The sequence below is a fragment of the Monodon monoceros genome, unplaced genomic scaffold, assembly GCF_005190385.1.
Source record: "Monodon monoceros isolate NGI ecotype Baffin Bay Population unplaced genomic scaffold, NGI_Narwhal_1 Super_Scaffold_6, whole genome shotgun sequence".
NCBI classification, from domain to species: domain Eukaryota; kingdom Metazoa; phylum Chordata; class Mammalia; order Artiodactyla; family Monodontidae; genus Monodon; species Monodon monoceros.
Genome location: NW_021703783.1, coordinates 17,551,718 through 17,573,980, shown reverse-complemented (window position 1 = coordinate 17,573,980; position 22,263 = coordinate 17,551,718). Strand labels below are relative to the sequence as shown.

At 38.4% G+C, this 22,263-nt stretch overlaps 1 protein-coding gene and 1 pseudogene across 1 annotated transcript in view; one reads left to right on the top strand and one right to left on the bottom strand.

The window, feature by feature from the left end:
- The window catches only part of ETNK1 (ethanolamine kinase 1), a 68,061-nt gene extending 55,333 nt beyond the window's left edge, over nt 1–12,728 (bottom strand). Inside the window, exon 1 of the mRNA XM_029205405.1 lies at nt 12,334–12,728. Coding sequence (XP_029061238.1) covers nt 12,334–12,489 — 156 coding nt within the window. The 5' untranslated portion in view covers nt 12,490–12,728. The remainder of the gene's footprint in view (nt 1–12,333) is intronic.
- A 147-nt stretch (nt 12,729–12,875) lies between these two features.
- LOC114885857 lies at nt 12,876–17,677 on the top strand (annotated as a pseudogene).
- Nucleotides 17,678–22,263: the final 4,586 nt, after the last annotated feature.

The window sequence follows — 22,263 nt, the reverse complement described above, 5'->3', positions numbered from 1 at the left end:
TCCACCTTACACCATAAACAATTTCAGATCAAAATGTAAAATAGCAAAACAATAAAGTTTCTATAAAACATAGAGGAATATCTTCAGGACTTTGGCATAGGAAGAGATCAAGACACAAAACATGCTACCCATAAAGAAAAAATTGAAAAACTGGTGTTAAGACTATCAAAAGACACTATTAAGAGTGAAAATACAAGCCACCAACTGGCAGAAAACATTTATAATACATTTCTTTAAAAAAAGGATACCTGGTGGCACAGTGGTTGAGAGTCTGCCTGCCAATGCAGGGGACACGGGTTCGTGCCCCAGTCCGGGAAGATCCCACATGCCGCAGAGCGGCTGGGCCCGTGAGCCATGGCCGCCGAGCCTGCGCATCCGGAGCCTGTGCTCCACAGCGGGAGAGGCCACAACAGTGAGAGGCACGCGTACCGCAAAAAAAAAAAAAAAAAAAAAAAAAAAAAAAGGACTCAGGAATTCCCTGGCGGCCCAGTGGTTAGGACTCCGCGCTTCCACGGCTGGGGAGCCTGGGTTCAATCCTTACTAAGATACTGCAAAGCCGCGCAGCTTGGCCAAAAAAAATTAAAAAGAACTCAAATATAGAATATGTAAAGAACATCTACAAATCATTAGGAAAAAAATAATCCAGGAGAAAAATTAGCCAAAAAACTTGAACAGGCATCTCAAAATAGAAGACATTCAAATATCTAACCCACAGAAAAAAGATGCACTAGTTATTAAGAGAATGCAAATCAAACCCATAATAAGATACCCTGAATGCCTACCCGAATGATAACAATGAAGACAGATAATAACAATTGTTGGTAAAAATGCAGCACCCCTGAAACACTCATACAGTATTGCCATTAGGGGTATAAATTGACACAACCACTTTGGAAAACTTAAAGTATCTAGTAAAGCTAAAATAACATACCGAATGACCCAGCAAGTCTACTTCTAAGTATCCGCCTAACAGAAACAGATATTCACACTCATCAAAAGACATACAGCTATGTTCACAGCAGCATAATTTGTAATAGCCAAAAACCGAAAACAACCCAAGTGTCCACCAACAGAAGATAAATAAACTGAGGTATATTCTTACAATGAGAATAAGAACTATATATACAGAAATAAATCTCTCATAACTTTAGCATATGCCACCCCCCCAAAAAAAAGTATATACCATACGATTCCATTAAAAAAAATTCATAGAGAGGGAAAGCTATGATATAAAATCAGGATAGGAGTAACACTTGCTTGGGGAGAGTTGATGGATAGTGACTCCAAAAGAGTGTAAGAGAGGATTCTGGGGTACCATTTCCCAAATCTGTTTCCTGACTTGGATACTTATTACATGGGTGTGGTTGCTTTGTAGGAAAATTCATCAGGTTCTACACTTAAGATTTGTGCACTTTTTATTATGTATATCACACATCAACAACAAATTTAACTAGAAAAGAGTTAATGTAATATTCAGATCAGAAAAAATGTACTGCCAGTTAATCTTTTGATTACCTTCAACTCACAGTAACCCTAGAGAAAATTTCCTAAAGCGATAAGGTTTTTAAAACTGAAAATAAATGCATAGGTACTTTAGTACTTTGGTTTAAATTTAATTAATTTTAATTTACTATCTTAAAGAGGAGATACAGATATACATACAGATACATATCCTCTCATATATATATATATATATAAAATAAAATAAAATTTCTTTCATGTATTACATTCTCAACAGAGATGATATCACCACCAAAGGAGCAAAAGTTGGTTACTGAGGGAAGAAAAAAATCTAGAGACGTTACAATGGTTTGTGGCTCTCTAAAGCTCGACCCTACCTGCAAAATCCTATTCTTTAGTATTTAATTTCTCCTGTTAGGTAAAAATTAACATAATTTAACCTTCTCTTCAGAGAGTAATTATTAAAACGTTGAGAAAGAGTGGAACATAGAACACAGAGATATTCAATAAATGTTTGCTTTTATATAGATTGAATGATCGATTTGTAGAATGAAAAACTATGACCTAGGTAAGTTCTCATATTTTTCCAAAGTCATACAATGGCAAAACAGGATAAAAACCTGATGTCATGACTCTTAATCTGTTTCAGGGATACACCCTCAAGTTTATGGGTTCGCTAGCATGACCCTAGACTCACTGTAACATTGTTAAGTATTATCTGAAGAAACGAATAAGGAAGGGGCAGTGGATGGTCAATCCCTGATGCCTAGGTGTTTGCCAGATCACCCACAGTATGAAACAGCAGGCATGCTGTCATCTATTACAAGAGGTAAAAGTAAGTGAAACCTAAAAATGATAGCTCCAACCCCAGAACAGCTGTCCCTGAATCCACAATAAAGTGCAAAATAATGAGAAATTGGCTAAATGTGTGATTCCTTGGCTGCTGTTAGCCATACTACCTACGACAGAAAGATAAAGACCGTTTTAGGGTAGATCTTGATGTTGCACCAACCCAGGTTCCAGATGGTCCGACACAACATCAGGCTGCTAAGCACAGAACTGTCACAAAAGAGTTCGTGCTCCACAGCAGATAACTCTTCTTTGACCTCTGTAACTCATCCTCTGTTTACCAAAATGATTCAGCTGGGAAGGGCACAAAATAAGGAAACTACTGAAACCTGAGGATATAGTGTAAAGTTGTCTCATCATCAGAATGGTCAAGTTAGGAGCAATCTATGGTTTGAAGTCCATGGCATGTTTAGGCTAATGCAGGACCCACAGCTTACTACTGAACAGTCCTGAATGGCTGCAGCTAACCCAAACATACAGCAACCTAATCCCAGCAAGACTGCTAGACTGGAAGAATGGATAGAAGTGGCTACTAAGTCGGTTTCCTGAGAAGGGGAATTGTGCGGTCCCTCCTCTGCATGCAAAGTGGATCGATCACTCCAGATGAAGTGGCTGATATACTGCATATGCAGGCCATACAAGACTGGCCTTACAGTGACCAGGATATTCAACCACTTAATATGCCCCACCCCCAGGTCATGGTGAATACCATGACAAAGGTTTCTCCTTCTACATGGGTCCCCCATGTAACTCTCCTGTTACCAACATAAACTGTTCAGGATGCTGGATCTGATTTGCTGTCTCAAGCTTCCCTTTACAGGTCTTAGGGATGATAGTAAGAAAACTAAATTAAAAGTAAGCAGAAAAGATAAGGGAGATGGCAAATGACTTGTCCCAATAGAGTGAAAGTTTTTCATGGTTATCAAAAAACTGGATGAATAAAGCAGACATTGATGGGGTTGAAGCAAAACTTTTCAATGAAGCATTATCAGATTGGATGGACTGATGGGACCTGCTAGTGGTCTCCCAGCATTGAGTGCCCCGAACAAATCCACCATATTTACTCTAGCTTAGGAGATTTTAAAAAGCCAGGGTACAAAGATGATATTAAGAGTCTGCCACTAATTTGGAAATAAGCAAACTGACTGTGAGGCCAAGATCTTGGCCCAACCCTCAGCAGCTGGGAACCCAAGGCCAAATTCACATAAGTGGGTAAAATGGCCTAGAGGTAGAGAAGAAACCTTTTGACAGGGAAGACCAATGCACTGAATCCAAAACCTATGTGAGAGACTCTTAAAGGAGCAAGTTACCCTGAGAGGACATGAGGATGCCACTGTTGATGGTGAATATCTGTATGCAAAGTGGAGTGCTGGAACAGGTATTATGAGAGGTGGTTCTGTCTCCTTTGCCAGAATGTAATACTGAGATAAATATGTTCTATAGTAACACTTTCCCTATTTTAGTACTGTAACAGAAGACATAAATTCACCCTTCAGCCAGGACTAATTGACCATATCAATTAGGAACTTAAAGAATTGCCCAAACCTGCACAGGTTGCTCTTTGAAGCAATACAGAATACCCGGTGGACAAAAAGAAATAACAGTTTTAATGACACCTTAGAAGTTAAAGTGATTATCAGTGAACTTGAAGGTCATCTTGAGAACCCCAAAACAATCCAATACCTTCTTTCAGTACGTGACACTGCCCTGCAACTACAAACCCTGAGATGATAAAAATATTAAACTCTACCTTAGCTACTATGAAATTTCTTTAGTCCTTAAAGATGATTAAGATACCAAGCAGAGTTACGGTATTTATTTATGGCCTAAAATGACCGATTAACTACTGAATTCAAATGAATGAGCTTGCACAGGCCAATACAACGGGAAAGACAAGCTTCAATTATTCTTTAAGACAATGGCTACTGGACCAGCCCATAAGCCTAGAAAGATGGAATTAATGCATGTCAGTTAACTGTTTTGTGGAAGTAACTATTGGATTCCACCATCTTCGAAAATAACAAAATTAAAAGTAATGTAAAAACAAAACAAAATACCATTTTCATGTATCTAACCGGCAAAAAATTTTTTAATTTAATATCAGAGGTTGGACAAGGTATAGAGAAAAGGATACTTTCCAACACTGTTTTGAGGAGTGTAAATTATATGAAAGTGAGAAATAGCATAACAGTTTTGTGTCGACTTGGATTAGCTACAATACCCAGTTATTCAATCAAACACTAATTTAGATGCAGCTCTGAAGGTATTTTGCAGACATATTAACCAGATAACGTCAAGTAAAAGAGATTAGTCCCCATGAATGAGCCTCATTCAATCAGGTGAAGAGTTGTAAAAGCAAAACTTCAGTTTTCCTGAACATATGCTGCCTTAAGACTACAACATCAACTCCTGCCTGAGAGCTTCCAGCTTACCAGAGAATGCCCTACAAATTTCAGATTTACCAGCCTCCACACTTGTGTGAGCCAATTCCTTGAAGATTATAATTTTTTTTCTTTTACTTTTAACCTTTTAATTCCACTAATAAGAATTTACTCTATGGATATACTTAGAAAAGTTATCCAAAATATATGTATAAAAGCAGATCACTGCAATACTTTTTTAATACCTAAAAAATAAAAACAACTCAATGTTTTTTTTAAAAACATGGGGCAGGTTATATATACTGACATGGAGATGTCTAAGATATATTATTTTTAAAATCAAGATACAGAATAACTTAATTATGTATACAAAAAAGAATATAGTTATATTTACTATATTTATAAACATAGGTAGATAATGTACGCTAGTAAATCTATAATTTGATAATTTTTTATAAGTTCAAAAGAAATTGTTCACAAAATTATCTTTGGGGAGAATGACTCAGAGTTGGGGGGGCTAGATTTTTTACTTTTCATTTTATAGCCTTGTTTTTTAAGGGCATGTATCATTTGTATTTTTTAAACAAAATCAACAGGGTTAGAATATGAGCCTTTCTAATTTTCCTCTTTATACTCTTTACAATTGTTTTTAAAACCTCACTTTAAAAGTAATTAAGTCACATGATGTTTAACATGACCAAATATTATGTCTGTAGCTATCAAAAATTGTGGTCAATACCATACCAACATGGGAAAATATTTATGAAAGGCTACATGAAAAAACGGAATACAAATTGTACATACAGATGGCCAAACACATGAAAAGAAGCTCAACATCACTAATTATTAGAGAAATGCAAATCAAAACTACAATGAGATATCACCTCACACCCATCAGAATGGCCATCATCAAAAAAATCTACAAACTAATGCTGGAGAAGGTCTGGAGAAAAGGAAACAATCTTGCACTGTTGGTGGGAATGTAAATTGACACAGCCACTATGGAAAACAATATGGAAGTTTCTTAAAAAACTAAAAATAGAACTACCATATGAGCCAGAATACTGGGCATATACCCAGAGAAATCCATAATTCAAAAAGACACATGAGGCTTCCCTGGTGGTGCAGCTGTTAAGAATCTGCCTGCCGGTGCAGGGGACATGGGTTTGATCCCTGGCCCGGGAAGATCCCACAAGCAGCAGAGCAACTAAGCCTGTGCACCACAACTACTGAGCCTGCGCTCTATAATCTGTGAGTCACAACTACTGAGCCTGTGTGCCACACTACTGAAGCCCTGCGCGCCTAGAGCCCATGCTCCGCAACAAGAGAAGCCACCACAATGAGAAGCCTGTGCACTGCTACGAAGAGTAGCCCCGCTCACAGCAAGTATAGAAAGCTCGCACGCAGCAACGAAGACCCAATGCAGCCAAAAATAAATAAATAAATTTATTTTAAAAAAGACATGCAGGGCTTCCCTGGTGGCGCAGTGGTTGAGAGTCTGCCTGCCGATGCAGGGGACGCAGGTTCGTGCCCCGGTCCGGGAAGATCCCACATGCCGCGGAGCGGCTGGGCCCGTGAGCCATGGCCACTGAGCCTGCGCGTCCGGAGCCTATGCTCCGCGACAGGAGAGGCCACAACAGTGAGAGGTCCGCGTACCGCAAAAAAAAATAAAAATAAAAAAATACATGCACTCCAACGTTCATAGCAGCACTATTTACAGTAGCCAAGGCATGAAAACAACCTAAATGTCCATCAACAGAGGAATGGATAATGAAAATGTGGTACATATATACAATGGAATATTATTCAGCCATAAAAAGGAACGAAATTGGGTCATTTGTAGAGATGTGGATGGACCTAGAGAGTGTTATACAGTGAAGTAAGTCCAGAAAGAGAAAAACAAATATCGTATATTAACGCATATATGTGGAATCTAGAAAAATGGTATAGATGACCCTATTTGCCAAGCAGAAATAGAAACACAGACATAGAGAACAAATGTACGGATTCCAAGCGGGAAAGGGGTGGGGTGGAAGGAATTGGGAGATTGGGATTGACACATATACACTATTGATATTATGTATAAAACAGACAACTGATGGGAACATACTGTATAGCACAGGAAACTCTACTTAATGCACTGTGGTGTCCTAAATGGGAGGGAAATCCAAAAGGGAGGGAATATATGTATATGTATGGCTGATTCACTTTGCTGTGCAGTAGAAGCTAACACAACATTGTAAAGCAACTATACTCCAATAAAAATTAATTTTTAAAAATTGTACATAAAGTTCAATAACAACTATGTAAAATATTTAAGGGAGAAATAGAAGGTAATAAACAAAACGAAACAGTTGACTTTTTTAATAAACTATGAATAGGAAGTGGGTAGTTTTCTACTCAAAGTTTTAATATTGTGATACATCTTTTCAGTAAAGCTAAATTACTTCATGATCATATAGTCTCTTATTTAAAAAATTCATACACAGTATATTTTCTCAGAGTACGGAAAAAATGACTAATTCAAAATATTCTGTTTGTTAACAATTTTTTTTAAAACTGCTATTGTGATTACCACTAGAGGGAGGGAAAAGTTAGGAGCAGGAAGAGAAAGGGGAGATATTCTGGGCAGCTGGTAATATTTTCTCTTTCCCTGGGCTGGGGTTACGAAGGTATTTACTCTACAACAATTTATGTTTCATTCATTTTTATGTTTGTTTGTTGTATCTCACAGTTTTTAAAAGGGTGATAAAAATTTACCTATTTATAGTCCATCAGATATATCAGAGCAAAATAACTCCTTATAAGACAAAATCCTGGGGACTTTCCCTGGCAGTCCAGTGATTAAGACTCTGTGTTTCCACTGCAGGGGGGCGTGAGTTCAACCCCTGGTCAGGGAACTAAGATCCCACATGCCACGCAGCGTGGCCAAAAGATTAAAAAAAGAAAGATAAAATCCTGAAAAATACAACCTGATTCCTTAAATATACTTTTCATTACTTCCCTTATTTCTGTCACCCACAAAAAAAAAACAACAAAAAAAACCCTTAAGCTTCCCACTTCCTCCCTCAACTGCAAGCAATTAACAAGTCCTGAACATTTATTTTCTGAAATGTCAAATCTGTCCCTTATTTCCATCTTCAAGGCCACTGTCCTAATTTGGATCCCAGCACCGCTTGTCTGTACTAAAATAAGTCTCTCCTAGGTAGTCTTTCACAAACATTTTTTAATGCAATACACAGAAAGAAATGTATTTATCCTCTAATTCAGTACATATATACTTTTATATAAAACTAAAAGCTTCACAAGATAATACTTACCTTATTACTTGCAATGCGCTCTGATCTATCCTATCACATCTTATTTTAACTCATCTTTTTAAACTGTAGTGCTTTCAACCCACTATACTGATTTAGCATCCTCTTAGTGTGCAATAACCATCAGTTTCAAAACCACCAATGTCCTTTGTAAGTGATCACTTAATCCCCAATTCAAAGCATTTCCTTCAATGAATGCTGCCTAAATTGTAATCTGCCACTTCTCTAAAATATATATAACTTACCCGCTTAAAAACATTCACCAGCTTCCCATCACGTCCTAGATAATAAAATACCACCTCCTTAAAGAGGCATAAAACCTTCGTATCTAAGCACTCCCTTATTTGAAAATCACTCCCACTTCTATTCTTGTTCATACACCATTCTGTCCAAGATACTCATAGTCTAGCTTTTGTGAAAGCAGTTTTTCTTTGCCCAGAAATACTTCCCCATTCCATCTCCTATCTTTCCTTCCAAGCTCAGTTCAGGTACCCCGTCTTCTATTAAGCCTTCCCTCCTCCATTCTCCCATGGCTACCTTCTGCTACAAGGAATGCTGCTGAAAAGTACAAAAAAATACATGTTAAAATTACTGAATTTTAGGAGCTTACAATTCTTTCATAACAACTTTCCACTTACAAATGGTGGGGGGAGGGCCTGGGGGAAGTTGGAGTACTAAAACATACTATGTATAATTTTACATATTTCATTTAATTCTCCTGATACTCTACTCTTAGTAGTAAAGTAGTAAAATTAGTACCAGTAGTAAAATGACTATGAGTACTATAGTTGTTAAATTCTACTATTTTCTACTATGCTACTATTTTCCAAGGTAGAGAGTAAGTCCTTTTTATAGAGATTTTAAAATTTGCCAAAGGTGACAAAAGGCTGGAATCAGGACTCAAAAACCATCTTCTTGGGCTTCCCTGGTGGCACAGTGGTTGAGAGTCCGCCTGCCGATGCAGAGGACACGGGTTCGTGCCCCGGTCCGGGAAGATCCCACATGCCGCGGAGCGGCTGGGCCCGTGAGCCATGGCCGCTGAGCCTGCACGTCCGGAGCCTGTGCTCCGCAACGGGAGAGGCCACAACAGTGAGAGGTTCGCGTACCGCAAAAAAAAAAAAAACCCATCTTCTTTCCACTACACTATGCTGAGGCCCCAGAGAGGTGAAGTGGTTTGCTCAGTCCAAGTCACACAGCTATTAATACCTGAAAATAAACTAGTACAGCAGGCTCCTGACTTTTTGGCCACATGTTATCCACATATATAGGGACCTATCAAACAACACATCTCTCTTAGCCATAGTCAAATAGTCTTAGGTCCTACCACCCACTCAAATACTTTACTATTAGATAGTAACTACCTTAAAAGAAAGCGGAAGTGAATCCCGTTTCCAAAATAATGTCACATGTGGAAAAGTAATGCAAATTTATGTTTAAGGAACTTAAAGCAAAATCTTTCTATGAGCCAAAGGTTTAATTTTTTAAAAATTACTGATTTCACACAGAAATGGCTTCCCTGTCTTAATCATAATATACAAACATAAACTTTTCTCAAAGAGCAATAATTCATAAGATGAGTTCTCATCTCAGATCTACCATTACAAACTCCCAAGTTCACTTTCATTTAACTATAAAATACATATTAACAGTCTACATCTATCTCACAGGGTCATTGGGAGAATGTATGTGAAAGTGCTTTCTTTATAAATAGTAAAATATTATTAAATAAAAAACATTGTGACTGGTATTGTTTTAGAACCACTCTGCCTATTATAAGATACTACCTTCCACAAAGCTCACCACTCCTTTTATATTGTATTCTTTTAATTTTGCACAGATAGCGAAAAAATAATTAAACTTTTTAAGACTCTATCTAAAATGAGATATATTATCCCCTGTGTCCATAAGTTGTGAGCAAAGACTGGGCCCTCTATTATTCTGAATGCATTGAAGTCTTTTTTTGTTTGCTTCTGGATTTTCCAAAATGCTCTCAATAGTTCAGCTGTCAAGAGTAAGTGCCAGGTAAAATAAGTATTACTAGAGTAAGCTTCTAAGGTATGTTTAAAGCATTTTATATCACATAAGAATTTTAGAAAAAATCTTTTTAAAATATGGGCTGCATTACTGATACCTGTTTTAATCTGTTGACTATTATGTTAGGTATGATGTTTATCTTTATACCTCAAAGGAAATAAAAGCAAATCTCAAAAGAAAATATTCCCATTGATATTTACTAAAGAAATCCTGAAGCATCATAAAAGCAGAGTTTATAATGACTTAGAATGTGGGAGTCAGATCTACCATACTGAGAGATGAATAACCATCTACTCTGCTTAGCAGTTGTTCCAGCTTCTGGATCAACAGCTTTGCTTGCAAATGGAGGGATTATATTTCTAAATAACAATCACTCTAAGGGCAAAAATAAATGGTAGTATTTACCTTCACTTACAAATAAGTATATTAGAAGTTTGGACAATGAGTCCAAAGGTCTTAAAGTCAAAAGCTGCTACATGGGTATCAGATTAAGATTCAATCCCAAGTACAACAATCAAAAAACAGTTTGATGTTAGCATATTTTATCCTTTTTTTTTTTTTAAACCTATATCCTGGCTTTACTTCACTGAGTTTCACCTAAAAAGATAGTACCTATCTAAAATGGTTGTTCGGGGGATTAAATGATTAAAAACACACCTAATGTACCTCTGGGTAGCTATTCCTGCTGTTCTACAGACAAACACATCAACTGAAATTCCAGTCTTCAAAGCTTCAAACTCTTAAGTCTCTGCTTAAAAAGTAATATGGTTTGCCAGTACCAGAGTTTACCATGAAGTAGCAATGTTTTTAATTAATATCTCTTTAATTTATAATTGACTGCCAGAATATAACTCATTTTAATAAATATAAAGATCTTCTATAATAAACTACAAATAAGTTAATGAATAATAAACTAAAGAAGTCTAGAGTTTCAAATTGTAAGTTTCAATTAAACTAATTTTCCTTAATTAAAGAAAATATACTATTTTTTTTAATTACACATGAAAATCATTTTGGATCCACTATGTCCTACATACTTGGCTAACAAACATTCCCTTAAATTTTCAAAATTTTTGTCTTAACTTTTTTCCAAAACATATGGGTCCTTTTAATCTGCTCCTAACTCTTCTAGGCAGTAAGAACTGAAGCCAACATTCATGAAAGCTGAAGTGTCGAGAACTGTTCTGGGCCCTAGGGCACTGTTCATGTTTTATTCATTTTTGTATAGGTGACTACTTTACCAAAGAATCTGAGATACTGTTAAGTCAATTAACATTGCTGAAACAAATCAGTCAACAAAATAAGGCAGACGATGTGGCTACTTCAAATGAATACTCTTACATTATTGCTCAGATTTGAAACAAACCTAAAATATGCCAGCCTTTAAAATTACTTTGTGTTTGCAAGGGAAAAGGAGGTTCATTTTCGTATACAGTACCTGAAACTCCAAAAGTTAAATACAAATTAGTATTCAAAATAAACTTCATGTATGCTTAATCGTAACTTATTAGAAATAAGCTATTAAAAAATGCATAGGTTCTTAAGGACTTTTTCTCCCAATTTTTGTCTATCTATATGAATACTGTGGCTCAGGAAAAAGAAATATTCACAAGCCGCTGATCCTTCTAACATCAGATATTGTTAGTTTCACTAAGATGACTAAAACATTTTCAGAAGTACCGATACAAATAAAATAACGTGTGCAGGGCTACCGAAGAACCCATGAGGACCTCGGTCATTACTTTGGAATCGAGTACTGTCGCCAATCCCAGGACTTGAGAAGGTAAGACTTAGGGTGAGCATCAATGGGAGTACACCGACGGGGGAGGGGAGGGAAGGGAAATGAAAAGATCAGAGAAGATTAATTACCACATTATTTGTGAAAGGCGAGGAGATGGTGGCTTGGGCCAATGGGCGAGGACCCCTCGCAAGGGAGTGGAAAAGGTTCTTTTCGCACTTAGAAGGGACAGGGGAGTGGGAGGAGGGGCAACGATCAACAGGAACCTTCCCGAGGTGGAAGGGGTGCGTCACGAACGTAGCCGCCTCTGGAAAGAGAAAATCCGCCCTCAGGACGACCTCAATAAGCAATGGTGAAGGAAGGGGGAGTGACCTTCCTAGGTGTGACGGAGGAAATACAGGATCACTTCCCAAAGAACGGAGGGAGACGACGTTCCCAGAGGTCCTGCCGGCTCACCGGGGACTAGAAGGGATGGTGAGACCGCCCCCGCCCCCCGGCCCCCCGGGGCCGCGTCAAGGTCGGCTGAGACCCGGGGCTGAGGTGTGGGCGTTACCTGCAGGGTCACCTCCTGAGGGTCCCAGTGCGGCCGCAGGTGTCGCAGGAGGCTCAGGGCCCCCTCCCGGCAGCGCTGCTCCTCCTGATCCTGCACCGTGACGTCCAGCTTGGGGACCTCCGGGGAGCCGGGCGGGACGTGGATGTAATTGGCCATGGCCCAGGCTACGGCAGAGACTACCACAACTACGACGGCGACGGCGACCACGAGAACGGCGGGCGCCGACAGGCTGCTGGATCCTTCCGTCCCGGGGCGCCCTCGCGGGAGGGCTGGGGGCGTTCAGAATAACGGCAGAGCGGTATGAGAACAGCTGGTGGCGGCACTCTCGCCGACCCAGGTCTGGATAGCGGCTGAACTGACCAGCGACTGCTCACGGGGAATATCCGTCTTGTCTGCGCTCGGCCGCCGGCGGGCGCGGAGCATGCCGGGACTGGCCTGACGCTGGCGTCACGCGCGGGGCGGGGCCTTGGCTGCGTTAGGATCAAGGCGGAGTTTCTAGCCGCGGGCACAATGGGCCTAGTGCCTGGAGTTAGGTTCTTCGGCCGTTAACGGACAGTGCGGTGCGTGCTGCTAGTCTTTAAAACGTGGGGCTCCCGCTTGGAATGATCCTGAGCCCTGCCAAAACCCCGAACGAAAGGCACTGAAGCTTTAGCTCACCTGATCGGGAGGGTCTTGGGGTCTGGGTATGAGGTAGGTCTGAGTTTTTCTGGGAAGCGAGGGAAGTGCCCTGAAATAACTCCAAGATCAGCCTCTGAATTTGGCCTGAGTCTGGGCAAGCTGGGTTAACTGGGTCTCCTTGATCTCGGAACCCCTGTGTACTGAGGACTAACCACATGGTTGGGTTGGCAACTAAATTCCCATCAGCAGTGTACGGAGATCATGGTATTTGGGACAGTTAAGATATTTGGGTAAGAAAGCGACTGCACTTCAAGATGTGTTTTTAAGGTCAGATGTTTGATCATACCGAGAGTTATTCAGAGTCAGCCAAAACAGGTTATAGTGTAGGATGAAGATGGAAGGAATGGAGTTTTGGGGCTCAGCCGCTAGATGCCTGTTTCAGGGTATCCCTGAGTGGGCCTTGAAAGGGCTACCTTCAAACTTTTAGTCTCATTGTCTTATAGCACCTAATTCCCCTGCTACGGGAATATTGGAAACTGGGTAATCCACAAGTAATTTATTGGGACCTCCTAATTTTCCCAGTGATTTCAGGAAAATGGGTTGAGATTTGACCTCTTAATGTGTTGCCTGCAGCATTTGGTAAATGGTGAATACGTTTGTTAGTGGTAAATTAAGTCGCTAACTGGACTCAGCTTAATTAACAGTCAAAATTTTATCTCATTAGCATCAGTTTACATTCTGATTGTTCAGAAAGAACCTACTTACCATTGTAAATCACAAAATAAATAGCTCACTATCAATAAAGTTAAACTTCATAAATTAAAAAGGAGAAGAGAGTTTTATAGACAGCAAGACAGTTGATTCAACATTTTCCAGACTTAGTCTCTTTTTTAAATCGTATACTAGGAGAAACTCTAAATTATGCATTCCTTTCAATTTGGGGAGAAATAATCAATATACTAATTTCACATTTCAGGTAGTATCTGTTGTTGTTGGGTTTTTTTGGTTTTTAATTTTTTGGGCGGCACCACTCAGGGTATTGGATCCTAGCTCCCCATCCAACCAGGCCCTCGGCAGTGAAATCGTGAAGTCCTAACCACTGGATGGCCAGGGAATTCCCTCTATTGTATCTTTGTATAATTTGTATTTTTTATTATTAAACAGTTGGCATTTTAAGAATTTTGAAGCTATGGTTTGAATTGTGAAATGATTTAATAGCAAATTACAAAAATTATTTGGGGGATTATACAAGTTTGTAATTTTAATGAAGCATCCATTAATAACTAGAAAGACCTAAAAAAAAACCTATTAGGTACCTAAGAATAAAACTAACAAAAGATGTGTAAGACCCTTATGGATGAAATTATATTAATGGAGAAATGAACCATATCCACGAATAAGAAAAGATACTTATTAAAAAGATCTGTTTTCACTGAACAAACAAATAAGTACAGTGCAGTTACAATTAAATCTCAATTGCGTATTTCACAGAACTTGTTAAAGTGGCATTAAAATTCACACCAAAACTTAAGGTCGAAGAGAAGCTGCTATAATTCTTTGTGGGGGCGGAAGGGTTAGAGAATAAGTCGGGAGAACACATCCTACCAGGATTTATGATATAACGGTTTAAGAATGGGCAAATAGACAAGTGGAGCATGATAAAGATTCCAGAAAAAGACCTACACACGTGTGAGATCTTTGAATATGATAAAAGCGGCATTGAAAATTAGGAAAGGATGGAGAAACAGTACTGGAATAACTGCTATTTGTATGGGAAAATTTTTTTGATCCCACTGTTACCCAAAACCTGGGTTTGCCTCTTCGTGGGTGTCAAGCCAAAAGACACAACCAAGGCAAAGAGCTGGAGAAGGTAGTATTTATTACTTGCAGCCAAGTGAGAACACCAGGGATCTTTCCCAAAGCAACGTCTCCTCGAACAGCAAAATTGGAGAAGTTTTAAGCTAAGGGAACAGGCATATTCATGAATATGCTTGAGTTAAGGAGAAATCAGCATATTATTGGGGCAAAGGTCAACAGAGTCCAAGCTTTAGTCTTGGACTAAAGGGCGGGGGGTGGGGTGGGGGCTTAGTTCCTGTAGAACAACTCAAAGATATGTATCAGATTATGTATATCCACTGAGGAGGAACTAGGACTTTTATAGCTGAACTGCTGCTGCTTGACTGCTTTTCCACTGTTGCTACATTCCTTTGTTCCCTTAAGATCATTAATCACTGAGATCCGTTCAAGGGCAAGCATTGCAGCCAAGCTTAGATCACAAAATGGCTTAGGCCAAAAATGGCTTCTCTTATGTCAAGAAAGCCATGCCTGGTTTTCTTTCTCTGGGGACCCCCTAGCCTATCTGCTTACAGGCTTAATTAAAATTTAACACTTCTGCTCTGTGAAAAACTTCTCTGTGTTAAGGGAGTGCAAATCCAAGACACAGACTGGGAGAAAATATTTGCAACAACAGATAATCTGATGAAAGATTTGTATCTGAAATATGCAAATAACTCTGAAAACGTAACAATTGGAAAACAACCCAGTTTAAAAATGGCCAAAGGATCAGAACAGCCACCTCACCCCAAGATGAAATACAGACAGCAAACAAGCATATGAAAACATGTTCAACATCATGTCATTAGGGAATTGCAACTTAAAACTACGAGATAACACTACACACCTATTAGAATGGCTGAAATCCAAAATACAACACATGCTGGTGAAGATGTACAGAAACAGGACCTCTCATTCATCACTGGTGGGATGCAAAATGGTACAGCCACTTTGGAAGAGTCTGGAAGATTCTTACAAAGATAAACATAGTCTTACCATGTGATCCATAATCATTCTCCTTGATATTTACCCAAATGAGTTGAAAACGTACATACATCCACACAAAAAACCTGCACATGAATATTTATAGAATCTTCATAATTGCCAAAACTTGGAAACAACCAAGATATTTGTGAATAGGTGAGTAAGAATAAAAAAAACTAAAACAACAACAACAAAAACTACTGGTACATCTATTCAATGGAATATTATTCAGCAATAATAAGGAATGAGGGATCAATCCACCAAAAAAAAAGGAACCTTAAATGCATATTGTTAAGTCAAGGCAGCCAATCTGAAAAGGCTATAAAATGATTCCAACTGTATTACATTCTGGAAAAAGCAAAACAATATTAGACACAATAAAAACATCAGTGGTTGCCAAGTGTCTAGCCAGAGGGAAGGAAGGATGAATAGATGGGGCACAGGGAATTTTAGAGCTGTGAAACTACTCTGTATGATACTGTAATGGCGGATAGATGACATGAATTTTACAAAACCCATAGAACGGTACAACACAAAGAGTGAACCCTCCTGTAAACTAGAGGCTTTAGTTCATACTTATGTCTGTGACACGGCAGTAGTTATTTTCAAAATGTGAATGAATGAATGAAAAAAGTGTATAAGAAAATATAGGATCGGTTGGCCTTGTTCTCCACTTTTCTGTTTTTCTTTTTGCAGATGCCACCCTGCTCTCATCAGCCACTGGCCCGCCATCTCCTTGAGCCCTAACACCATGCCTACAATTAAGTTGCAGAGTTCTGGTGGAGAGATATTTGAAGTTGATGTTGAAATTGCGAAACAATCTGTGACTATTAAGACCATGTTGGAAGATTTGGGAATGGATGATGAAGGAGATGTTGATCCAGTCCCCTTGCCAAATGTTAATGCAGCAATATTAAAAAAGGTCATTCAGGGGTGCACCCACCACAAGGATGATCCGCCTCCTCCTGAGGATGGTGAGGACAAAAAAGAGTGAACAGATGATATCCCTGTTTGGGATCAAGAATTCCTGAAAGTTGACCAAGGAACACTTTTTGAGCTTATATTGGCAGCAAACTACTTAGACATCAAACGTTTGCTTGATGTTACCTGCAGGACTGTTGCCAATATGATCAAGGGGAAAACTCCTGAGGAGATTCGAAAGACATTCAATATCAAAAATGATTTTACTGGGGCTTCCCTGGTGGCGCAGTGGTTGAGAGTCCGCCTGCTGATGCAGGGGACATGGGTTCGTGCCCCAGTCCGGGAAGATCCCACATGCCGTGGAGCGGCTGGGCCCGTGAGCCATGGCCGCTGAGCCTGTGCGTCTGGAGCCTGTGCTCCGCAATGGGAGAGGCCACAGCAGTGAGAGGCCCACGTACCACAAAAAAAAAAAAAAAAAAAAAGATTTTACTGAAGAAGAGGAAGCCCAGGTACACAAAGAGAACCAGTGGTGTGAGAAGTGACATTTTGTGTCTGATGCTGTAACACTGTAAGGATTGTTCCAAATACTAGTTGCACTGCTTTGTTTATAGTTGTTAATATTAGAAAAACGGTCCACAAATGCTGCAGCAAATCAGTTGTATTAGCAGAATGTTGTCCTCATTGCATGTGTAGTTTCAGTACTGATTCCAAACTTATGGCTCAGTTTCTTCTAGTATGATCAAAAGTTCTTTCTTCTTTGCTCTGAATAAAATTGAACTGTGGGTTCTCTATAGAAAGTAGCATTTTGGGCTCTCCCTCTTTTTGTAAAGCAATTTCTGCCTAGTTTATTGTCCAGTTAACTTTAGTTTAGTGACTTTTAAAAGTTGGCATTGTAGGGACTTCCCTGGTGGTGCAGTGGTTAAGAATCCGCCCACCAATGCGGGGGACATGGGTTTGATCCCCGGTCTGGGAGGATCCCACATGCCACAGAGCAGCTGAGCCCGTGCGCCACAACTACTGAGCCTGCGCTCTAGAGTCCACGAGTCGCAACTACTGAAGCCCGGGCGCCTAGAGCCTGTGCTCTGCAACAAGAGAAGCCCCTGCTCACCGCAACTAGAGAAAGCCCACATGCAGCAACAAAGACCCAATGCAGCCAAAAATAAATAAATTTTTTAAAAACTTCTTTAAAAGTTGGCATTGTAAGTAAAACAACTTGCAAAAAATTTTCTGAAATAGAATTAACAATGTATTATCTTTATTCATGAGTTGGAAACTGGAAAAAGGCTACTTGAGGTAAATGTTATCAGAGTGGGGTTATCAGAATGTCTTCCAGCTTCCTAGAGTCAGAGTACCACTGGTATTGATTAGCCTGTATGTAGCAGGGCTCCGTTAATTGGATCTGAGGACTTGTTTTTGCATTTTTAATCCTCTCAGCTTTGAATATGTTGGCTAGAGGCTCAGTTACTACTCAGTTTGTGTTTTGTGAGGAAACAGAATTAGACAGTTTGCTGGCTTTTCAATTAAAAAAGACACTTAACCCATGTGGTGTGTCATCTTTTTATAATCAGTAATCCTATGTGGGGAAAACCATAAACACTACTTGCATGTAAGAAATAGTTTAACCTTTAATGTTAAAATGTATGGCATAACCCAGAAAGCATCAGTCACAAATGCAAGATACTTTCAATAAAAAGTAAATCACATAAAAAAAAAAAGAAAAAGAAAATATAGAAATATAGGATCAAGTCTCCATGACTGCAAGTTAAGGAAAGATTTTCTAAAGAAGTCTCATAGAGCAAACACCCTGAAAGAAAAGGACTGACAAATTTGAAAACATTAAAATTTAAAACTTCATGAAATTAAGTCATAAAAAAGATAAAAGATAATTGTGACATATATGATGAAAAAAGAATTAGTATTCAGAATACCACTAATCAATAAGAAAGCCAAACCACCCAAGAGAAAAATGGGAAAAGAATATTAATTTTCAGAAGAAATCCAAACAGCAAATAAGCTTACAAAAATAATACTTCTATAACTAATAATCAAGGCAATGCAAATTAAAACAACAACAGACAGCATTTTATATCCATCCATTAGATTGGAAAAGTTTTTGAATTCTGACAGGGCCAAGTGTACATTACTGGTGGGAAGATACATTTATTTAAAAAAAATAAAACTATGGAAAGAAATTTTGCAGTATTTAATCAAGTTGAAGATAGGCATTCTTTACCATCCACCAATTTCAATTCCAGGTATATACAAAAATCCCACATATGTACATGAGGAAGTGTGTACAAGAATGTACACTGCAGTATTAGTCCTAATGGCTTATAACTGGCAACAACCCAGCTGTCCCTCAGTAAGCAAATAATTAGATAGATGATTGATAGATAATAGATAGATGGATAAATAGATAAGAAATATCCTACAACAGACTAATGATGGTAGGTGGAATACATCTATCTACTTATACATACATTCAGGAGACAACAGTGGCCCTAGAAGTCAGAAATCAAACAGTAGCTTTGAGGACCCAACAGCAACCATACCTCTGGTTAGTTTGCAAATAGCTGACTTCTCTGTTTCTTCTCTCTCCACCTGTTTTTGTCTCATTCTCTGCTTCTTGAAATCGCACTCACTCTTCAGAGCTTAACCTCCAGCAATCATCTTCACGGAGCTTATGTGGATTTTCCTAATCTAAATTTACTTCTTTTATGCATCTGTTAGAACACCTAAAAAATTCTGCCTTGTGCCACCCACACTGTAGATTTAAATCATAAAGACTGTGCCACATATAAAAGACTAGTAAAATGTTTATAACTTGCTACATAATAAGCATTTTGTATGAGGGAATAAAAGGATCACTGAATATACATCCAAAGGCTCTAGTCATAAATATTTTAATGACAATGGAGTTAACTTTAGTTAGCAGAGTAATAGCATAAAGAGTTTGCAGAAGAAAATATTATGTGAAACGAGATTATATGGACGTGTCTAATAGCTAGATCATCCCCCAAACTGAACACAAGTTTAAAATGAAGCCGCTCTTGTACGCCTAACGGAGAATCAGGGTTAATGTCATTGTAGACTGAACTGAAGATTCAGAAATCCAGAACACCTGTGATCCCTGGTGTTCAAGGATGTGCATGCTCTGCTCTACTGCTCCCCCTCTAAAAAAATGAAAAAGAAAGAGCCTCTAGGTGTTTGGATTTTCAGATGTTACATAAAAATGAAGCTACACGTGTTCTGCTCTTCACAGCTTTAAGAGAGCCTAAGGGAGCTGGCCGTCTATAAAGCTACTATAACAAACACATGTATGCTTAGCTATATTAATAAAAGGTAATAAATATTTAACTCTATAAAACATGTCTATCAGTGCTTGTTCTAGCTTGCCTCTTTTTCATGTTCCTAGAATCAGATTATAACTCTATTTCATATAATAGACTAATTCCTTAGTAGCAAGATTCTATCATTTTTCTCTTAATAGTCTCCATGGTCTCAAGACAGTATCTTGCATATCGTAAATTACAATTGTGGATTTAGTAGAACAGAAATATTTCAAGTGTTTCCTAATTATAAGAATCTAAAATATGTAAGGGGAAAAAATGTTTTTAAAGATATATGGGTAATGAGAGGGAATACACCTTACCAAATATTGAATCATATTATAAAAGCATAAGTTGAGAGGCTGGCACAGAAATAAACAGATCCCAAAAAAGAAAAATCCATGTATAAATGGGTATTCTATACGTAATAAAGATTAATAGTTTAAATCAGTGAGGAAAAGCAGATTAATTAAAAAATAATGTTGAAATCATATTTTTCACAGTATTTGCTAAAATTGATTTAGCAGTTTTTATTATTGTCATTTATTTTTTTCCTATCTTTTTTGGTGTTTTTTTTTTTTTTTGGCCATGCAGTGCAGCGGCTTGCAGGATTTTAGTTCCCTGACCAGGGATTGAACTGGGGCCCTCAGCAGTGAAAGCATGGAGTCCTAACCACTGGACAGCCAGGGAATTCCTTATTATTGTTATTTAAGTGGTATTAATTAAAAGTTCACAAGTGCTGATCAATATTTCATCTTAATTCTATATAAATCAGTGGCAAAAAACATCATTTTAAAAATGAAGAAACAGGGAATTCCCTGTTGGTCCAGTGTTTCACTGCTATGGGTCCAGGTTCAATCCCTGGTCAGGGAACTAAGATCTCACAAGCCATGTAGCATGGCCAACAACAACAAAAAAATCCTGTGGTTTTTTAAATCCATTTTTCCAGGACTTAGCTGATGATTGTCATTTAATAGGCACTTGATAATTATTTGTTGAATAATAAAATGGATGACAGGCTAAATATGTTCTGCATTATACTTTAAAGCAATTTTTTCAGACTCCTAATGTATACTGAATCACTCTGTATTGTTTTATTACCATTCCAACTTTCTCCCAAATGTACCCAATAGCTTAAACACCAATTCCCAAGTTAAACATTTAATATCTCTATTCTCATTACTATTCGGTCCTCCATAAGAAGTGTTTGAAACTGTATTTTGATAGTTGGAAGTAAGGATTTCAGAGCAATTGTGTATGCACACAAACTACAAAGGGCTAATGCCTACTACTTGTGTGCCTACAGCACATGAAAAATACACAACAAATAAGGGCCACTTTCTCCAACTTCAGACTCTACTCTACCTTGTTCCAAAGGATGAAACTTTACTTTCTAGCTCATTAAAGCATGTTATACAGAAACTGGACAGATAATGAAGGGGATGAAAAGAATTTGAGCTTTGTAAGTAGACGATCCTGCTGTAGAATTTGAGTAATTTATTTAATCTCCTTTAACCTCAGTTTCCCCATCTGCAAAATAGTGCTAATAACAGGTCTGCGGAGATTTAAATAGATTATCAAATCTTCAGGATAATGCCTGGTCCTAGTAAAGGCTCAAATATTATTATTAAGTTTTCATCTGGATTAAATGAAATGGTACATAATAATTAGCTATTATTAAATGAGATGATGTATTATTATTAGATAATAAAAGGTAAAAGTCTTTCTTAACTTCGTTCAGGGGTATTGTTCCAATGCTTAAACCTTAGTTCAGCAAAGGAATTTCAAAATCTAGAACTAAGTTATGGTTTGGGGGTCTGCGTAACGAAGGAAGCTTCTCTCTTCTTGCCTTGGGAGAGGTGTATCAGAGACTAGAGGAGAATATTCTGGAGGAAGGGTAAGGAAAATATCAAGGACCTACTTTCTCTGGCCCTTTGTGATCCACTAGGTCAGCTCGTGTTACTCTCCTTTCTTCCCTTTGTATATTTTAAAGCTGCTCTGAGTAACAAGACCCGGAAAGAGAGCACAATAGCAGGGAATGAGGAATGAGGCAGTAACTGGCAGCTCAGTGATAATGTCTGCAAGGTACCTAAAACCAGAGCAGATGCGAGGAGACAGGCCATTAATTTGGAGGATTGATGGATAATGAAAACTCTGAAGATTGCTAAAGAGTTAAAAGAAATACTAGTTTTTCAAGGAAGATGGGCAGAATGTCGCCCTATTAATCATAAACTGGTGAGATAAA